General features: G+C 42.2%; 3 protein-coding genes and 1 long non-coding RNA gene across 4 annotated transcripts in view; 3 read left to right on the top strand and 1 right to left on the bottom strand.

Moving 5' to 3' along the window:
- Positions 1-21,496, top strand: part of nox5 (NADPH oxidase, EF-hand calcium binding domain 5) — a 70,409-nt gene that overhangs the window by 25,621 nt on the left and 23,292 nt on the right. The gene's annotated exons all lie outside the window — the stretch shown is intronic.
- Positions 6,836-7,315, bottom strand: LOC120564322. The gene is made up of 2 exons (XR_005640085.1): positions 7,227-7,315; positions 6,836-7,133 (listed from the first exon to the last, which is right to left on the bottom strand). It is a non-coding gene; the product is annotated as an uncharacterized LOC120564322 (long non-coding RNA).
- LOC120564321 (nuclear factor 7, brain-like) lies at positions 7,407-10,248 on the top strand. The gene has a single exon (XM_039809171.1). The coding sequence runs from the start codon at positions 7,813-7,815 to the stop codon at positions 9,265-9,267; it is 1,455 nt and encodes a 484-aa protein (XP_039665105.1). The 5' UTR covers positions 7,407-7,812; the 3' UTR covers positions 9,268-10,248.
- LOC120564320 (zinc-binding protein A33-like) lies at positions 13,818-17,427 on the top strand. The gene has a single exon (XM_039809170.1). It carries the CDS (start codon positions 14,136-14,138, stop codon positions 15,603-15,605), a length of 1,470 nt encoding a protein of 489 aa, XP_039665104.1. The 5' UTR covers positions 13,818-14,135; the 3' UTR covers positions 15,606-17,427.

Below are 21,496 nucleotides of genomic sequence, written 5' to 3'. Positions count from 1 at the left end.
ACTCAAGGTCAATGCCTATACCCAATAGGGGTGCATGATATATCGACTCAATATCGTTGTCACAATATCACGTTGCGCAATATTATATCAAAAGTGTTGCGATAAGTATGCAATATTTAGTTGGCGCTGTGTCCCGTCCGTTGGCTGTGTGGCTTAATTGTGTTTGATTTAGAGCTTGAAACGTTGTAATGATCATGTTTCATTGGCCAGTTACCGTGCCACTTGCACGTTAGTGCACGTCAGCGCACGGGGCCACTACGTGACAAACCCTATGGAGCGAACCATGTGACGTGTGTGCATATTTCAACAGAGTGACAGTGTAAGTTAAGAAATAGATAGAGACAACAAGTGAAAGAAAAGTTATCTTGTTCTGTAGACATGGTCCTTATTTATATAATTTAGACTGTCCAACCAGTAAAATATATAAACCTTGTGTTGTAAGACAACTTGATTAATTTGTTATGAATCTATTTTGATGTGTTTTACCATAACTTTTGTAATTTTACACGTTTAAAATATCGAAATTAATTAAACCCTAATACCCAACCAATTAAGCTGCTTTGTAGGGCAGTTACGTGGGATCCATAATAACGCCTCTGTGAGAGAGGGTTTTCGTTAAGGAACACTGAGAATGACCTCATTAGGCTGAACCAAGTAGTCAGACAAAGAGAGGGGGGAGTGGGTAGAGTTAGATTTATAGGTTGGCTTTCGTGTGGTGATTCTTCAGTTTATTTACTATGTATGATGTTATAGTCATTTGTGTTCTGTATATGAGATATATTGGTGAGGTTAAATTGTCAATATATAATTTAAAGTTCTCAGCAGGAAACAGATGGAATGCCTTCTCCGGTAGGGAATGAGTCCTTACCCCAAGTGAAGGAGTTTAAGTACATTGGGGTTTTGTTTGCGAGTGAGGGGACAATGGAGCGGGAGATTGGTCGGAGAATCGGCGCAGCGGGTGCGGTATTACATTCAATCTATCGCACCGTTGTGACGAAAATGGAGCTGAGCCAGAAGGGAAAGCTCTCGATCTACCGGTCAGTTTTCGTTCCTACCCTCACCTATGGTCATGAAGGCTGGGTCATGACCGAAAGAACGAGATCCAGGGTACAAGCGGCCGAAATGGGTTTCCTCAGGAGGGTGGCTGGCGTCTCCCTTAGAGATAGGGTGAGAAGCTCAGTCATCCGTGAGGAGCTCGTAGAGCGCTGCGCTCTTCGGCGCGAAAGGAGCCAGTTGAAGTGGTTCGGGCATCTGGTGAGGATGCCCCCTGGGCGCCTCCCTAGGGAGGTGTTCCAGGCACGTCCAGCTGGGAGGAGGCCTCGGGGAAGACCCAGGACTAGGTGGAGGGATTATATCTCCAGCCTGGCCTGGGAACGCCTCGGGATCCCCCAGTCGGAGCTGGTTAATGTTGCTCGGGAAAGGGAAGTTTGGGGTCCCCTGCTGGAGCTGCTCCCCCCGCGACCCGACACCGGATAAGCGGAAGAAGATGGATGGATGGATAATTTAAAGTTATTGTTTCAGTGCTCTTCGCTGTATAATGGTGTTGGTGGAGAGCGTAAGTATGTATGCTTCTGTTGTCCATCAGCCTGATACATGTTTGGGGAGAGTTTTGGAACTTTGTGCAACTTGTTTATGGTGATGAATAAAACTCAGAGGTCTGAGGAAAAAGATCCCTGTTTGATTGATGTGGTTCATTTCATACAGCTCAACACTGTTGTTTTTCTTCCTGTTTTTTTCGAATTCACCACAATCAAAACCTTTCACTTTGTATTTGAAAAGCAGGTCATACTTGATTATTGTTCTGTCCGTGGAGATCCGGCAAGTGTTTCTGTGCAGCTAGAAAATGAGAATAAAGCCTCAAAAGTGTCTCAGCAGAAGTTGAAGAGTTGCAGTCACAGTCATCTGTAAATGTTGTACATTGAAGTAATAACTCACAACAATATCACAGCTGAGAGGCGTTGTTTGGCACCATAATGGGGACAACACCTTCATCAATCAGTGTGGAATGAAACTCAACCTGACAACACTGTAACGATGAAGCTCCGCCCCTAACATGACTCACCTGAGACAAACCAAACTGGTTATTCTGACGCACACACACACACACACACAGAGAGACAGACACACACACACAGACACACAGACACACAAACACACACAAACACAGACACGCACGTGTGCACACACTCTAAACACACACACACATACAGACATACCCACACACGCAGACACGCACGTGTGCACACTCACACTACACACACACACACAAACACACGAGCGTACCACGTGTCCACTACGTGACAAACCCTATGGAGCGTACCACGTGACGTGTGTGCATATATCAACAGAGTGACAGTGTAAGTTAAGAAATTGATATTATATATTTTAGACTGTCCAACCAGTAAAACATGTCCTGTTCTGTAGACATAGTCTTTATTTATTTATTCATTTTTTATCAGTCGAATTTGACATACATGTATGTCAGTTGAAATAAACTTGTGTTGTAACAAAACTTGATACATTTTTTGTGAATCTATTTTGATGTGTTTTCCCATAACGTTTATAATTTTACACATTTGAAAATATCAAAATTAATATTGATATTACAATATCACATTTTGTCAATATGGTGCAACCGTAATACCCAACCAATTAAGCTGCTTAGTAGGGCAGTTACGTGGGATCCATAATAACGCCTCTGTGAGGGAGGGTTTTCGTTAAAGCGCCCATATTATGCTCATTTTCAGGTTCATAACTGTATTTTAAGGTTGTACCAGAATAGGTTTACATGGTTTAATTTTCAAAAAACACCATATTGTTGTTGTACTGCACAGCTCTCTCTCACTGCTGCAGATCCTCTTTTCACCTGGTTTCTGTTTTAGCTACAGAGTGAGACCTCTTTTCATCTTCTTCTTCTGTACTATCTTTGATTGCACTCGCACATGCTCAGTAGCTCAGATGTAGAGCATGTCAGCTAGCTAACTCTAGAGACAGTAAAAGAAAGCCTGTTTCTCCAACTTTGGTCAGTTACAAGGCAGGATCAGCTGGGAGACTTCTAAATGAGGGCACACATGTAAGTAGTTCTTTTGTAGATTATGGTGAACTTGTGTGTGTTGTAGCAGTGCTTTGCTATTGAGAACGACTTAGCATGCTAGCGTTAGCATGCTAATGCTAAGGGTTAGCATGTTAACGAGCTAACGGTTGTGGTTAGCCAGCTCATTTCGGACTGTGACGTCACAGTCCGAGCCGATTTTGAACAGCTCACCAGGAGACTGAAGGCAGGACACATTCAGAAACCGTATCTCACTCAGAACAGCATGGATGGATTTTTTTCAAAGTGTGTATGTGTGTGGAAGCACCAGAGACACAAAATAACACCCCAAATCACAGAAAAAGTGATTTTTTCATAATATGGGCACTTTAAGGAACACTGAGAATGACCTCATTAGGCTGAACCAAGTAGTCAGACAAAGAGAGGGGGGAGTGGGTAGAGTTAGATTTATAGGTTGGTTTTCGTGTGGTGATTCTTCACACGAATTTAGTCTGTACGATGTTATAGTCATTTGTATTCTGTATATGAGATATATTGGTGAGGTTAAATTGTCAATATATATTTTAAAGTTATAGTTTCAGTGCTCCTCGCTGTATAATGATGTTGGTGGAGAGCCAACGTATGTATGCTTCTGTTGTCCATCAGCCTTATACATGTTTGGGGAGAGTTTTGGAACTTTGTGCAACACACACCTACACACACACGCACACACGCATGCATGCACACACACACACACACACACACACACACCCCCACAGACACACCCACATACACACACACATACATACACACACCACACACACACACACAGACACACCATACACACACACGCACGCACACACACACACACACAGACACCCACACACCACACACACATACACACACCACACACACACACACACACACACAGACATACCACACACACACACACACACACGCACGCACACACGCACGCACACACACACAGACACACAGACACACCACACACACACACACACCACACACACACACACACAGACACACAGACACACCACACACACACCACACACACAGAGACACACACAGACACACACACATACACACACACCACACACACACACACACACACACACACACACAAACAGCAGGCCCAGTTAGGTGGAGGACACATTTAACTTTCATAGCACCTACAATTATTACACTGTAATAATTACACTTGGATCCAGTAGACCCGAACACCTCATATGTAGTAATGTGTAAGGGGAGGGGGGGCGGGGGGGGGTACCATGTGCAGTCATGAAAAATAATAATAATAATAATATTTTTTATGTTCTTCACAGAAAATGAGCCAAGGCCAGTGAGTTTGAGTTAGAAGAAATAATAAATATTTTTTCTTTTAGCAAACATTGTAAACGGGTCCCACAGACCCTAACAACACACAAGGGTTAAACAGCGTTTTGAAACAGAAAGATCTCCCTCCCGGCAAGCATTTACGCTCCGTATCAGATATGATCTCTGTCCATATTAACACATCTGAAAACCCATAACACATGACCATTTTCCAACCCTGGGCATGTGTGTGTCGGTGTAAACAGGAAGCTGATTGTCTGACACTACTCTGGCTCTGAAAGAAACTGGAAGCTCAGCAATAAAACTGTGTGTATATTTAAATAGGAACAGCTTCCTGTTTCAGTGTCAAGGTCACAATAATGCAGCATGTAACAAGCTGGAATTAACATTTAGCAAAGCTTCAAACTAGGGCTGCACCATTATGGAAATAATCCTTAGCACAATTATTTAGGTAAATATTCAAATCAGGAATATTTAGCGTGATTACTCTGACTTTTGGAAAGATACACGCAGGTCCAGTATGGGTCTTAACCAGTGTTGGGAGTAACGCGTTACAAAAGTAACGCAATTACAGTAATGTATTCCTTTTTGCTGTAACGCAGTAATATAACGCATTACTAATAAAATTTCGGTAATATTATTACCCGTTACAATCTCAGTAACGCGAGTTACAACGCATTTTAACGCAACCTTTTTTTAAGAATTTCCCAACACCGCGAAGCATTTGTTCACAGGAAAAAAAGCTTACTGAGAATCAACTGTTATGCATGTTCTTGATGCAACAAATACTGTCTATGGATGCAACATTTCCGTCAAGCTAAGTTGCTCACTTTCTTGTTTGTAAAACTGCAACTGTAATAATTATTACCGTTCATGACAGAAACATATTGAACAGTAAAGGGTCACAGTAAAAGACAAGCGTTTTTGGTCGTCAAGCCATTCCACTACAGGCAGAGTTACTCTCCACGGCTGATAAACTGCAATGATTTACAAGCCTAAACATTAATTCCCGACATGTTTAAATCTGTCAGCGGCTCGGACACACTGCTGTCCGAGCAGTAAAACTAAATTACTGTTAAACAAATAAGGTTGTGTACCTTTTCAAATATCAGCTGTAAATCAAGTACTGTAAATAATGTAAATAGTGAGTTTTAATCACACTATAATTGACAATTTCCTTTAGACTGTTTGTTTTAAACTAAACAACATGAATTTCTTATTCAAGTGCTTTAAACAAACATTTTACAACAATGCCGTACTTCAATACAACTGTAAGGTACTTTTAATTGAGTATTTTCATTTTCTCCTACTTGCCTATTGTACGTTTTACTTATCTATTTTTTATAGCTTTAGTTACTTTGCATATTCATATTAATTATATAAAATATTATGAATAATCTGTGATGTTTTAAAGTGGATAAAGATGAGACTTTATTGATCCAGTGGTGAAACTCAAAAGTAATGCAAAAGTAGTGTAAAGCATTACAATTCAGAGACAATAATATTGTAATATAACTAATTACTCTCAAATGACAGTAACTAGTAATCAATAATGTATTACATTTTGGAACTTGCCCAACACTGGTCTTAACCCCTCTGACTTTTTTGGGCACCAGGACATATGTCCATATGCAATGCGTCGCCCCTCTGCAGAGTCCTGTCCAACCAGACAGAGAGAGTGCTGCAGAGACATTCCCAGGCCAGGTGGCAGCCGGGCGCTGGGATCATTGGAGAGAGCTAGAAAGGGTAGCAAGGCTGGTCAGAATAGTATGTACCCAGGTTCCATCTCCTATATCGGAGGGTGAGGGAAGGCAAGGATTAGACGGGATGCAAATGTAAATCGTTGGAAGGGGAGGCTGCTGGGGGAAGAGAAGAAAGCCTAGCTCCATACAAAGTCAAATCAGCTAATTCTAAACTTTTCAAATATAGTGTAAATTCAAATCTACACACGTGCATTCACTCAATCGCATATTGGCTATTTATTGATTTACACAATTGCTATTTTCCTTATTCTTTGTTACTACTGGCTGTTTTACTTTCTCCTCTGCATGCAAACACACCCATCTGCAATTATCATCATCATATAATCAGGCACAAAGCAGACTCAACTGTTTTCATTCCCCCGCCGATTGTTTTGTTTCTGTGCGTATGACAGTTGTTGCTGTTGTTGCTGTTGTCATGGACACAGTCATCATCTCTGTTGATTAAAAGGGGCCGAAGGTTAGGGTTTATTACATATTCATTAAAAAAATGGTTTGAAGAAAAGTTGCGTGACTGAACTACATACTCAAGACAAAGACAGAAGTAGTCAACCGTGTCTGTTCATGACCGTGATTGACAAGTGAAAGTGATTAATCAGCGTGGAATAAAACTCAACCTGACAAACAGTGTAATGATTACAGTGTTAGGCTCTCGGTTTGACCCAAAACACAGAGACAACCACACGGACTCAGATAACAGTTTAAAGAGTTTTATTGAATAGTCTGTCTTGAATGTGCAGTGAGGACAGAGTCTGGGCAGAATGTAGCACGAGGCGGGCAGGCAGTGGAGAATCCAGAGCAGGACTGAGATTCGAAGCAGGCTGAGAGAGTCCAGTCTTGACTCACCGAGGAATCCAGTTGAGAGAGATGAGAGCAGTTCAGCGTGGAGATTGGTAGCCCAGCAGATACATCAGAGCAACGGCCCAGCAGGTCTCAGCGGAGAGGCAGCAAAGCAGGTAAGCAGCAGGTAAACAGAGGGTTCAGAGCGGAATCTGAACACAGGACAAAAAGGTTAAACAGGGCACTAGGAGATAACAGGAGTACTAGGAAAGGAATCACCAGCAGAGGACACTGAGCCAAGTTACCACATGAGTAGTTGTAACGATCTGGTGCTGAGGTGAACAGCCCGAGTTGATATACTGCTGAGGTGAATCATGAATGTGCTCCAACTGTGCAGGTAACTAAGCAGGAATGAACGGCCACGCCCCTAGACCTAGTTCCTCATGAACACGCCTCTCTCACTTCAGATTGAGAAAAACACAACACAGACCGACACACAGGGGGAAAAGGGGAGAGACCAAACAAACAGGACGGAGAAGAAACCGCTGACCCACAACGTACAGGCCCTTATATGACTCACCTGACAACTGAACTGAGACAAACAAGGAAACAGGTTTTTATTGTGCCACTCTGAGACCACACACACACACACACACACACACACACACAGGGAGAGACGGACGATAAGATTCACTTTCAGACCAAAACCACCACATCCATTGAGAGAGGACATCTACAGGAGGGATTACTGGGAATACTGGAATACTACCACTTCAACCAGCTGCTTAGCCACAAACCGAACAAAAGTTTTACAGGGAATTTTAGCTTTCAGGGAACAGGGAGTGACTGAGCTGTCGGCCTGCTGTGTTTCCTGCTTCACTCAGAGACTAAATGGCTTCCGCATTAGAGAAAGATCTCAGCTGTCCAATCTGCCATGAAGTCTTTAAAGATCCTGTTCTTCTGTCATGTACCCACAGCTTCTGTAAAGGCTGTCTGCAGAGCTGGTGGACAGAGAAAAAAGCACGTGAGTGTCCAATTTGTAATAGATGTTCAAAGCCAAAACCACCTTTAAACCGGGTGTTAAAGAACCTGTGTGAGAGTTTCTTAGAGGAGAGAGATCCGAGAGCTTCAGAGGCTCGCTGCAGTCTGCACTCTGAGAAACTCAAACTCTTCTGTCTGGACCATCAGCAGCCAGTGTGTCTCGTCTGCAGAGATTCAGAAACACACTCCAACCACAGATTCAGACCCATCGATGAAGCTGCACGACAACCCAAGAAGGAACTTCAGGAAACTCTGGAGCCCGTAAAGAAAAGGCTAGAGAGTTTTGAACAGTCTAAAAAGGAGGTTGATAAAAGAGCAAAACACCTGAAGGTCCAGGCCCGACGCACAGAAAGGCAGATTAAGGATCAGTTTAAGAAGCTTCACCGGTTTCTAGAAGAGGAAGAGGAGGCCAGGATGGCTGCACTGAGGGACGAAGAGGAGCAGAAGAGTCAGAGGATGAAGAAGAAGATGGAGGCTCTGAACAGAGAGATATCAGCTCTTTCAGACACAGTCAGAGATACAGAGGAGCAGCTGAGAGCTGAAGACGTCTCATTCCTGATCAACTACAAGGCTGCAGTGGAAAGAGTCCAGCATCTCCCCCTGCCGGATGAGCCACAGTTGCTCCCAGGAGCTCTGATAGACGAGGCCAAACACCTGGGCAACCTGAGCTTCAACATCTGGAACAAGATGAAGGACATGGTCTCCTACACTCCTGTGATTCTGGATCCAAACACTGCTGATGAACACTTAATCCTGTCTGAAGATCTGACCAGTGTGAGACTAGGAGTAAGTCAGGACCTTCCTGATAATGAAGAGAGGATTGCTGACATCAACACTGTCCTCGGCTCTGAGGGTTTTAACTCTGGGACTCACAGCTGGGATGTTGAGGTTGGAGACAGTAAAGAGTGGTCACTGGGTGTGTTATCAGAGTCTTGCCATAAGACGGGAGACATACACTCTGGACTATGGAGATTATGGTTCTTTTTAGATGAATACTCAGCACGTTCACCAGTAGAGCCCAGCGAGTATCTCCCAGAGCAGAAGCAATACCAGAGGATCAGAGTGACTCTGAACTGGAACAGAGGAAAGCTGTCGTTCTCTGATCCTGATACAAACACACTCATACACACCTTTACACACACTTTCACTGAGAAGATGTTTCCATATATAAGAACTGAGGATGAACTCCCATTGAGAATTTTACCTGTGAAGGTCTCTGTGACTGTAGAACAAGAGAAACAGGCGGTGCTCATGGTTGTGGTGATGATGGTGTTGGCGATGCTGATGCTGATGGTGATTCTTTGAGTCTTTGAGTAACATGTTGTCCTGATGTTGTTGCTGGTTTTCATAAGAAGGCTGACATCTACAGTATAACAACAAATTATAAGAAAAGTGTAAAAATTAACATCATGCTGTGTTGAGGAAGACTTGAAACTAGCGATTGAGAACATAAACTAAAAATGTTTACTGAGGTAGTAAATCAGGACAGAAGTAGGCTCATTTTCTCATAGACTTCTATAGAAACAGACTTCTTTTTGGAGCCGGTGGAGTCGCTCCCTGCTGGAAATTAGATAGAATGCAGCTTTAAGGAGCTTCAGCAGTAGGCCTATATCACGCAACAATTGAAGACCGGAAGACCGTCTCTGAGTGGGGATACGGCTCTTCCGGTTAGCTTTTTACAATGGCGGAGCCCGATAGATACCACAGGACCAAGTCTCTCCGCTACCTGCCTGACGTCACCTACGACCATGTGGTTGGGATTGTAAATAAACTCTCTCAAAGTGAAAAACATTTTGAAAATGGCAAAAAAAGGCAAAAGTTACAAGACGTGTACAGAAACTATCGTAGAATTCAATGGTAGAAACTCGCTCTAGCCGTTCGCGGTTTCGCGGGTACGGTAAACGTTTCTATGGTAACAGCGACGTTGCTGTTACGCTTAGGATAGTGGGTAGTGTAGTTTTTCTCCATAAAATCGCGGATAAAACATGTTTTTCTTAAAACAAGGTTGATTTCATACAGACTTCTAGCTTCTACAGGAGCAGAAACCTTCGTTTCACACCAACGTAGCTCGTGGTCAGTGAACCTCGGATGGTTTAGACATTATGGGATGGTTTAGACATTATGACTGATAATATAAATCCTTATTGAGAAAGGGACTGTTGACCGGAAGTTCTGATTCCCTACTCCACGTTCCGGAAGCAGGAAGTGTGATCGAGCTATAGCTTCACTTTTCAGACCCGGAAGCTTTGTTCATTATTTTAACAGTCTATTAGTCAAAGATGTTAAAACAACAAATAAATATATATGTTAACAATATTAATTAAAATAATATTTAAGCTAACAAAAATCAATCATTTTGTATTGTATTTTAAGATTGTTTTCGTTTAATATCAAAATGTATTATTGTGAACATTTTTCGAGTTTATAAAATACAAATATATACAGTTATACTTAAAGACGTTGAAATGAAGGTTTTAAATTTAACAGAAACCAGGTTTACAGCTGCATTTACACAACTTACTGACGTAACATCATCAGAATGAATCACTCATGTTTCTGTATTTACTTATTAAGACTTGTCAATGGGCTTGTGATTGACAGCACCTTTAAATGGGTGATGGTGGTGGGAGGGGCTACCCTTTGGTTTAACATTAGACCATTGATTACATTTTTGAAGTGAAGTTCGTGTGTGTGTGGGGGGGGGAGAGGGGGGGCTGGAAAGCATCCTCCTTGCTAATTGAAAAAAGACACATATCTGTATGTTTGACAGTGTAAAGTTTGATGAATCAGATGAATACAGGAAGTTCATTTTTGTTGTGCTTTTATTTTGGTCTAATGCTGCATTCCGGGCAACTCGTAACCCGTGTTTTCACAACCTTCTTCCCGTGAAAGTGCGCTGGAACGGCAGTCAAACCTGTAACTTACTACCCGCGAAATCATACCAGATGGTTGTACTCCCAGTTACAGTTTTGACGTCACACACACGGTGATTAACAGTGAGAAATAGAAATAAATAGACATAAATAGGCAACGTAAAGTAATTCCGCACATTTTAATCAAAACTATACACATACAATTGTGTACTACTACAACAGGTTATGTTTATTAAATGAAGCCCAAAATATGTCGCCCGACTAGAAATCGCTAGTATGAGCTAGCGCTAGCTAACGTCAACGTTAAGTAGACGCTAGCTAATGCTAACGTTCGGTAGCCTAACCTGAACCCTGTCAACGGCACTATCTTTAGCTAGCCAGCTTTGACGGTGTGTGTGTGTGAGCAGTCACTTGTGCAAGCAGAGCTTGGCTTGCTGATGCAAAGATCATCAGACCAACCTACCAAGTTGTGATTTGAAATCATAACTTACGGGCTAAAATCTGTGTCTGGAACGCAACATAAAAATGACCTCGTTAGGCTGAACCAAGTAGTCAGAAAAAGAGAGCGGGGAGTGGGTAGAGTTAGATTTAAAGGTTGGCTTTTGTGTGGTGATTCTTCAGTTTATTTAGTCTGTATGATGGTATAGTCATTTGTATTCTGTATATGAGATATATTGGTGAGGTTAAATTGTTAATATATATTTTAAAGTTATTGTTTCAGTGCTCTTTGCTGTATAATAGTGTTGGAGGAGAGCGTAGGTACGTATCCTTCTGTTGTCTATCAGCCTGATACATGTTTGGGGAGAGTTTTGAAACTTTGTGCAACTTTATGGTCACAAATAAAACGCATATCACATGACCATTTTCAAACCCTGGGCATGCATGTGTCGGTGTAAACAGGAAGCTGATTGTCTGGAAAACAGACTCCCAGGAAGTGTGCCGGGCTCTGAAAGAAACTGGAAGCTCATCAATAAAACTGTGTGTAGATTTAAATAGGAACAGCTTCCTGTTTCAGTGTCAAGGTCACAATAATGCAGCAGGTAACAAGCTGGAATTAACATTTAGCAAAGCTTCAAACTAGGGCTGCTCCATTATGGAAATAATCCTTAGCACAATTATTTAGGTAAATATTCAAATCAGGAATATTTACCGTGATTACTCATTGACTTTTGGAAAGATACACACAGGTCCAGTATGTGTCTTAACCCCTCTGACTTTTTTGGGCACCAGGACATATGTCAAATATGTTGTAAATCGTTGGAAGGGGAGGCTGCTGGGGGAAGAGATGAAAGCCTAGCTCCATACAAAGTCAAATCAGCTAATTCTAAACTTTTCAAATATAGTGTAAATTCAAATCTACACACGTGGGTTCACTCAATCGCATATTGGCTATTTATTGATTTACACAATTGCTATTTTCCTTATTCTTTGTTACTACTGGCTGTTTTACTTTCTCCTCTGCATGCAAACACACCCATCTGCAATTATCATCATCATATAATCAGGCACAAAGCAGACTCAACTGTTTTCATTCCTCGCATTGTTTTGTTTCTGTGCGTATGACAGTTGTTGCTGTTGTTGCTGTTGTCATGGACACAGTCATCATCTCTGTTGATTAAAAGGGGCCAAAGGTTAGGGTTTATTACATATTCATTAAAAAAATGGTTTGAAGAAAAGTTGCGTGACTGAACTACATACTCAAGACAAAGACAGAAGTAGTCAACCGTGTCTGTTCATGACCGTGATTGACAAGTGAAAGTGATTAATCAGCGTGGAATAAAACTCAACCTGACAAACAGTGTAATGATTACAGTGTTAGGCTCTCGGTTTGACCCAAAACACAGAGACAACCACACAGACTCAGATAACAGTTTAAAGAGTTTTATTGAATAGTCTGTCTTGAATGTGCAGTGAGGACAGAGTCTGGGCAGAATGTAGCACGAGGCGGGCAGGCAGTGGAGAATCCAGAGCAGGACTGAGATTCGAAGCAGGCTGAGAGAGTCCAGTCTTGACTCACCGAGGAATCCAGTTGAGAGAGATGAGAGCAGTGCAGCGTGGAGATTGGTAGCACAGCAGATACATCAGAGCAACGGCCCAGCAGGTCTCAGCGGAGAGGCAGCAAAGCAGGTAAGAGAGAAGGAAAAAGGAACAGGGCACTAGGAGATAACAGGAGTACTAGGAATGGAATCACTAGCAGAGGACACTGAGCCAAGTTACCACATGAGTAGTTGTAACGATCTGGCGCTCATGAGGTGAACAGCCCGAGTTGATATACTGCTGAGGTGAATCATGAATGTGCTCCAACTGTGCAGGTAACTGAGCAGGAATGAACGGCCACGCCCCTTGACCTAGTTCCTCATGAACACGCCTCTCGCCACTTCAGATTGAGAAAAACACAACACAGACCGACACACAGGGGGAAAAGGGGAAGAGACCAAACAAACAGGATGGAGAAGAAACAGCTGACCCACAACATATTATACAGTACAGGCCAAAAGTTTGGACACACCTTCTCATTCAATGCGTTTTACATTATTTTTGAACATTAAAATTTGAGAGATTAAAAGCACATAGGAATTATGTAGCTAACAAAAAGGGTGAAATAACTGAAAACATGTCTTATATTTTAGATTCTTCAAAGTAGCCACCCTTTGCTTTTTTTGATAACTCTGCAAACCCTTGGTGTTCTCTCAATGAGCTTCATGAGGTAGTCACCTGAAATGGTTTTACCTTCACAGGTGTGCTTTGTCAGGGTTCATTAGTGGAATTATTTCACTTTTTAATAAAAAAGCAAAGGGTGGCTACTTTGAAGAATCTTAAATATAAGACATGTTTTCAGTTATTTCACACTTTTTTGTTAAGTACATAATTCCATATGTGTTCATTCATAGTTTTGATGCCTTCAGTGAGAATCTACAATGTAAATAGTCATGAAAATAAAAAGGAAACGCATTGAATGAGAAGGTGTGTCCAAACTTTTGGCCTGTACTGTATGACTCACCTGACAAACAGTGTAATGAACTGAACTGAGACAAACCAGGAAACCGGTTTTTATTGTGCCTCTCTGAGACGACGCACACACACACACACAGGGAGAGACCGACGATAAGATTCACTTTCAGACCATAACCACCACATCCATTGAGAGAGGACATCTACAGGAGGGATTACTGGGAATACTGGAAAACCAGCTGCTGAATCCACAAACCGAATGAGAGTTTTACAGGGAATTATAACTTTCAGGAAACGGAGTGACTGAGCTGTCGGCCTGCTGTGTTTCCTGCTTCACTCAGAGACAAAATGGCTTCCAGATTAGAGAAAGATCTCAGCTGTCCGATCTGCCATGAAGTCTTTAAAGATCCTGTTGTTCTGTCATGTACCCACAACTTCTGTAAAGACTGTCTGCAGGGCTGGTGGAGAGAGAAAGAAGCACGTGAGTGTCCAGTTTGTAATGCAATATCTTCAAAGTCAAAACCACCTTTAAACCGGTTGTTAAAGAACCTGTGTGAGAGTTTCTTAGAGGAGAGAGATCCGAGAGCTTCAGAGGCTCGCTGCAGTCTGCACTCTGAGAAACTCAAACTCTTCTGTCTGGACCATGAGCAGCCAGTGTGTGTCGTCTGCAGAGATTCAGAAACACACTCCAACCACAGATTCAGACCCATCGGTGAAGCTGCAAAACAATGCAAGAAGGAACTTCAGGAAACTCTGGAGCCCGTAAAGAGAAGGCTACAGAGTTTTGAACAAGTTAAAGTGAAGTTTGATCAAACTGCAAAACACATAAATGTCCAGGCCCGACGCACAGAGATGCAGATTAAGCATCAGTTTAAGAAGCTTCACCAGTTTCTAGAAAAGGAAGAGGAGGCCAGGGTGGCTGCACTGAGGGAGGAAGAGAAGCAGAAGAGTCAGAGGATGAAGGAGAAGATGGAGGCTCTGAACAGAGAGATAGCAGCTCTTTCAGACACAGTCAGAGACACAGAGGAGCAGCTGAGAGCTGAAGACGTCTCATTCCTGATCAACTACAAGACTGCAGTGGAAAGAGTCCAGCAGCGCCCCCTACTGGATGATCCACAGCTGCTCCCAGGAGCTCTGATAGATGAGGCCAAACACCTGGGCAACCTGAGCTTCAACATCTGGAACAAAATGAAGGACATGGTCTCCTACTCCCCTCTGGTTCTGGACCCAAACACTGCTGGTAAATATCTCATCCTGTCTGAAGATCTGACCAGTGTTAAACTTGGAGAGAAACAGCAGCTTCCTGATAACCCAGAGAGGATTGATAATCACTTCTCAGTCCTGGGCTCTGAGGGCTTTCACTCAGGGACCCACAGCTGGGATGTCGAGGTGGGAGACAGTGAACGCTGGGACCTGGGTGTGTTAGCAGAGTCTGTCCAGAGGAATAGCGTCATAGTGTCTGGATTATGGACAATAAAGTTATGTGAAACTAAATACTCAGCTGCCTCCACATCACATCCACCCACTGATCTCATATTGCAGACGAAGCCCCAGAGGATCCGAGTGACTCTGGACTGTAACAGAGGAAAGCTGTCGTTCTCTGATCCTGATACGAACATGCACATACACACCTTCACACACACTTTCACTAAAGGGATGTTTCCATATATAAGCACTGTAAATGTTCTCCCAATGAAGGTTGTACCAGCGAAGGTCTCTGTGACTATAGAACAAAAGAAACAGATAGTGCTCATGGTGATGATGGTTATGGTGGTGACGGTGATGGCGATGACGATGCTGCTGATTCTCTTTGGGTAACATGTCACCATGTTGTCCTGATGTTGCTGGTAAAAAAATAATATATATTCATCTGGATATGGTAGGACACAGATTATCTGCAAACTATCTCTAGGCAACTAAAATGTTTCAGTTAACTTTGCTGAAGTGAAAACACACAGTTAGAGGGTCAAAGTGTGAGATGAAAAACACGGACAACAGCCAAGAACAAGTTGAGGTCTATTTTAATGTCCACGGTGTTAGCATGGTTACCATCGCTAAGCCTCTGTCCTTATTGGTCCTATAGCTTCCCCTGCGTTATCTATTTATCATCTGCTTTAGAAGATGGGACCATCATTTACTAAAGGAACATCATGCTGTGTTGAAGATGACTGGAAACTAGTGATTGAGACCATAAACTCATTATGAAAAGGTTTACTGAAGTAATAAATCAAGAGAGAAGTAGAGAAGCTCATTTTCTCATAGACTGCAGAAACAGACTTCTTTTTGGAGCCGGTGGAGTCTCCCCCTGCTGGAAGTTAGAGAGAATGCAGCTTTAAGGAGCTTCAGCAATGGCTTCACTTTTCAGACCCGGAAGCTTTGTTCATTATTTTAACATTCTAACATCTATTAGTCAAAGATGTTAAAACAACAGATACATTTATATGTTAACAATTATTTAAATTATTATAAACTAACAAAAATCAGAGGAAAGTTTTCGTTCATATCAAAATCAATTCTTGTTAACATTTATTGAGTTTATAAAATACAAATATATTCAGTTATACTTAAATTCCTTTAAATGGTTTTAAATTGAACTTGGAGCAGAAACCAGGTTTACGGCTGTGTTTACACAACTTATTGACGTAACATCATCAGAATGAATCACTCGTGTTTCTGTATTACTTATTAAGACTTGTCAATGAGCTTGTGATTGTGGTGGTGGGAGGGGCTACCCTTTGGTTTAACATTAGATCATTGATTATATTTTTGAAGTTAAGTTTGTGTGTGTGTGTGGGGGGGGGGGGGGGGGCTGGAGAGCATCCTCCTTGCTAATTGAAAAAAAGACACCCATCTGTATGTTGACTGTGTGAAGTTTGATGAATCAGACGAATACAGTAAGTTCATTTTTGTTGTGCTTTTATTTTGGTAACCCTGAGATCTCTCTCTCTCTGAGGGAGTGTTTTCATGGAGTGAACACTAATGCTGCGTTCCAGACACAATTTTTAGTCCGTAAGTTACAACTTCAAGTCACGACTCACGACTTGGTAGCATAAACACAACCTATTTCTCTTTTCTATTTCTCACCGTTAATCACCGGTGCCTTTACAGCATCAACATCGCCATTGTTGTTTATGTGTGTGTTATGTCAAAAACTGTAACCGGGAGTACAACCATCTAGTACGAGTTCACGGGTAGTAAGTTATGGTCTGACTGCCGTTCCAGGGCACTTTCACGGGTAGAAGGTTGTGAAAACACGGGTTACGGGTTGCCTGTAACGCAGCATAAAATTGACCTTGTTTGGCTGAACCAAGTAGTCAGAAAAAGAGAGGGGGGAGTGGGTAGAGTTAGATTTAAAGGTTGGCTTTTGTGTGGTGATTCTTCAGTTTATTTAGTCTGTATGGTGTTATAGTCATTTGTATTCTGTATATGAGAAATATTGGTGAGGTTAAATTGTCAGTATATATTTTAAAGTTATTGTGTTATTGTTTCAGTGCTCCTCGCTATATAATAGTGTTGGTGGAGAGCGTAAGTATGTATGCTTCTGCTGTCCATCAGCCTTATACATGTTTGGGGAGAGTTTTGGAACTTTGTGCAACTTGTTTATGGTCACGAATAAAAATCAGAGCTCTGGGGAAAAAGATCCCTGTTTGACCGATGTGGCTCATTTCATACAGCTCAACACTGCTGCTTTTCTTCCTGTTTGTACGAGTTCACCACAAGGTCACGGTCACTTTATTATCCCCGAGGGGCAATTTGGATTACAGCCAGCAGTAACAAATATATATACCAAACAACAACAAGTAAACACAACCACAGTACAAAATAATTTTAATTTGAATTCACAAGATAGTATTAACAATGGGGATAACAGCCGGGATGAATGACCTTTTAAATCTATTTGTTCTGCATCGCGGCAGACTATATCTACGCCCAGAGGGTAGCAGAATAAATTCACCCCACAAGGGATGACTCGAATCAGCCAGGATGGCTCTCGCCTTCTTCAAAACCTTTCACTTTGTATTTGAACAGCAGGTCATACTTGATCATTGTTCTGTCCGCTGTGATCCATCAAGTGTTTCTGTGCAGCTAGAAAATGAGATTAAAGCCTCAAAAGTGTCTCAGCAGAAGTTGAAGAGTTGCAGTCACAGTCATGTGTAAATGTTGTACATTATAAGTAATAACTCACAACAATATCACAGCTGAGAGGCGTTGTTTGGCACCATAATGGGGACAACACCTTCATCAATCAGTGTGGAATGAAACTCAACCTGACAAAACTGCAAGAAGCTCCGCCCCTAACATGACTCACCTGAGACACGCACACACACACACACACATAAACACATACACACACACATGCACACACACACACACATACACAGACACACCATACACACCTACACACACACACACACCACACACACCCACGCCACACATGACCATTTTCCAACCCTGGGCATGTGTGTGTCGGTGTAAACAGGAAGCTGATTGTCTGACACTACTCTGCGATGGAAAACAGACTCCCAAGAAGTGCGCCGGGCTCTGAAAGAAACTGGAAGCTGTGAAACAGCAGTGAAACTGTGTGTATATTTAAATAGGAAGAGCTTCCTGTTTCAGTGTCAATGTCACAATAATGCAGCAAAGCTTCAAACTAGGGCTGCACCATTATGGAGAATTATTTTGGTTAACATTGAAATCAAGAATATTTACCGTGATTACTCATTGACTTTTGGAAAGATGTTGCATTTATTAAAGTAAAAACAAACAGTTAAACAAATCAACAGAGTAAACACCTTTAAATACTTTTCGGTTTAACTTTTTTTCTCCATTCAGAACACAAGACAAAATAAGAGTTATGCACAAAATACATTTTTTTTTCTCGGATTACATTGTTTTTGTGACGGTTAGGAACTGAAATCGAAATCACAAACAAAATGGGATTAATTTCACAGCCCTGGCCTACTTTAGAAACAGAAACAGAAGTTAGTCTCAGCGCTTAGCGCTGTTGGAATATCAGCTGGACATACTCTGGACTCACAGATCACAGTTTAAACATGTATTTACAATTCACCCTCACCAATATTTTCATATACAAAATACCAATGACCATAACCCAAAGCCCAGTTCAGACCAGAGATTCACGATGAGACGAAACCGCTTTAGAGCATTGCAGGAAAAGTTTCAGCGGTCTGAACAAGCCCGTCTCAGCTAAACTCAAACCATCACGATATATGGTGGAGCAAGCTAGAGAGAGACTTAAAAGAGGGAGCGGTGTTAGAACAAAGCAAAGAATTAGAGAAATAAAACGTTATTTTCTCTGTTTCATCTCTACTAGAAATGTAGCTGTAGCAAATATCTCACTATTACTATCCTCATTCATATTTTAAGACGCTACAAATGATTTCCAGCTACAAAAAACCTGAAAGTCTGAAGTTAGAACAGAAGTACACAGGGTGGTTTCTATGCAGACGATACACCATCTCGTCTCATTACTGTACGTACACACTGCTGCCGACTTGAGCCTCAATGTTACCGGAAGTCATTCTATTCAAATGGAAGCCAGCTTCTCTCAGCTGCAAGAAGCGGCAAATTTGTCTGTGTCGTGTTTTGGGCATGTTGAGCGACCAGATTGTCAAGCAGAAAGTTGAAGTTTGGTCAACTTTATGGTAATGAGCTATGACTCGGTTCAGCGGCAAATGACCAGCAACCAATCTTCGCGCTGACTGATCCAAGAGAACATACGATGTAAACTTTCGTTCCCACCAAAACATTAGTTTCAAGAAAATGGAGGAAAAGCTCATCATTGCTGTTGCTGGGTTCCCTATAATTTAGGATATGACTTTGTTTGCATAGAGGGTCCAGTTAAAAAAACAAGGCATGTGATAAAATAGCTGGGATAGTTGGTGTCTCCGGTTAGTTTGGTGAAGTGCGTGATGTTTTTATTATTTAAGTACATATGCTAGTCTTCCTTGCTTGATGTGAATGTCCTGCCACGTCAGAGCGGCTAAAGCTGCAAAAAGCTTCCCCGTACTTTTTGACAAGCGTCCTTGACAGGGCGGCCAGAGCTTCTTTTGCAGCTCAAGTCGACGGCGGTGTGTATGTAGAGTTAGTGTAAACTGGCAGCTTTCAGAGACGGAGACTTGCAAGGAGCTGCAAGTTTCAACTCGTCTTGTTGCGAATCTCTGGTCTTAACTGGGTTAAATACAGACTAAATAAAATGCATAATAAGATGAAGAAACATTAAACAACAGCCAAACATAATGACATGTTCCTCAAAGTGTCAAAAAAGTGGGGCGCGCTTGAGCATGAGTACGAGAGTAGACGTGTCTTCGACAGCTCCCGCAGAAATCTATCAAATTTATACATTTTGGACCTCGTAACCATTCAAACTCCGTCGGAAACACACACTAAGTGACTTTACTACCTTATGAGTGGATGAATGCCTCCCAAACCGGCCAAACAACAAAGTGGGAAAACCACAACACAAGGCGATTCGAACTCCTCGGCTAGCGTTAGCGCAGAAACAGGTGCTAATGCTAACAACATGGACGCGCTGGCAAATGCAGTTACTGCTGTGCAAGCCTCTATCGACTCGTTTCGGGAGGAGAACTGGGCGTCTATTGCCTCTCTACATTCGATCCTGAGTCTGTATGGCCAACGAATTACTGATGTAGAGGACGGGCTGAATGAGATCGACAAGAGACTGAGAAGCGTGGAAGCTTCCCATACTTCGCTGGCTAAAGAGAACGATGCTTTGAGGGAGAAGGTGGCGTACTTGGAAAACTACACTAGACAGCAGAATATACGTATTGTGGGGATATCAGAAAATGTGGAGGGCCCACGACCAACAGAATTTAACACCAAACTACTCATCGATGTGCTTGGGGAAGACAGTTTTGAGAAGCCACCGTCGGTGTATAGAGCCCACAGGAGTTTGGCCCCAAAACCAGCTGATGGCGACAATAAACCGCGGCCATTCATTGTCAAGTTCCATCACTTTCAAACTAAAGAGTTGATCCTACGCCTCGCCAGACAGAAGGGCCCGCTCTCCTTCAACGGATCAAGATTTCACATCTTCCCTGACTACAGCCCGGATGTCAACAAACGACGCACAGCCTTCTCCGAGTCCAAAAAGAAGCTCCATGCCGCAAAGATCCAGTTCGGCCTCTACTACCCTGCCACTCTGCAGTTCACACACAGCGGGAAACGTATGAAGTTCACCGACCCTGCGGGGGCGCTGGCCTACATCAATAACAATGTAATCGATGATAACGGACGCCCCGCCTCACACGCTGCGGAGAATGGTGATTGAGGTAATGTTGATGATCGGGCCAATGAAGCCAGTAATCATTTAAAAGAGACAGTGGTATTATTAGATATGGCTATTCTGTCATATTTTCTGACAGTATTTTCTATTTTTATAGTATTATTTTGTTAGCATTGTTCATAGTGGCAGTGGACGTTTTGTGTATAAAGGTGTGTATACACATCACACGTAACGCTATATATGTACGTCCTCCTAAATGTTTTTTTTTTTTTCTATTTATTTATTTTTGGGTTTTCTTTATGATCACCACCGCTCTCCCTACAGTGACTTTCTGCGATCTATGGATATCATGATTTCAATTATGTGAAATGATGTCACAGGTCACTTTATATACTGTTGGAGAGGTTCATCAATGGTTGAAAAAAGTATCCATCGTTGCGGG

The sequence above is a fragment of the Perca fluviatilis genome, chromosome 8 (genome assembly GCF_010015445.1).
Source record: "Perca fluviatilis chromosome 8, GENO_Pfluv_1.0, whole genome shotgun sequence".
NCBI lineage: Eukaryota > Metazoa > Chordata > Actinopteri > Perciformes > Percidae > Perca > Perca fluviatilis.
The sequence above is the reverse complement of the archived record's forward strand: the minus strand, read 5'-3'. Positions and strand labels throughout refer to the sequence as shown.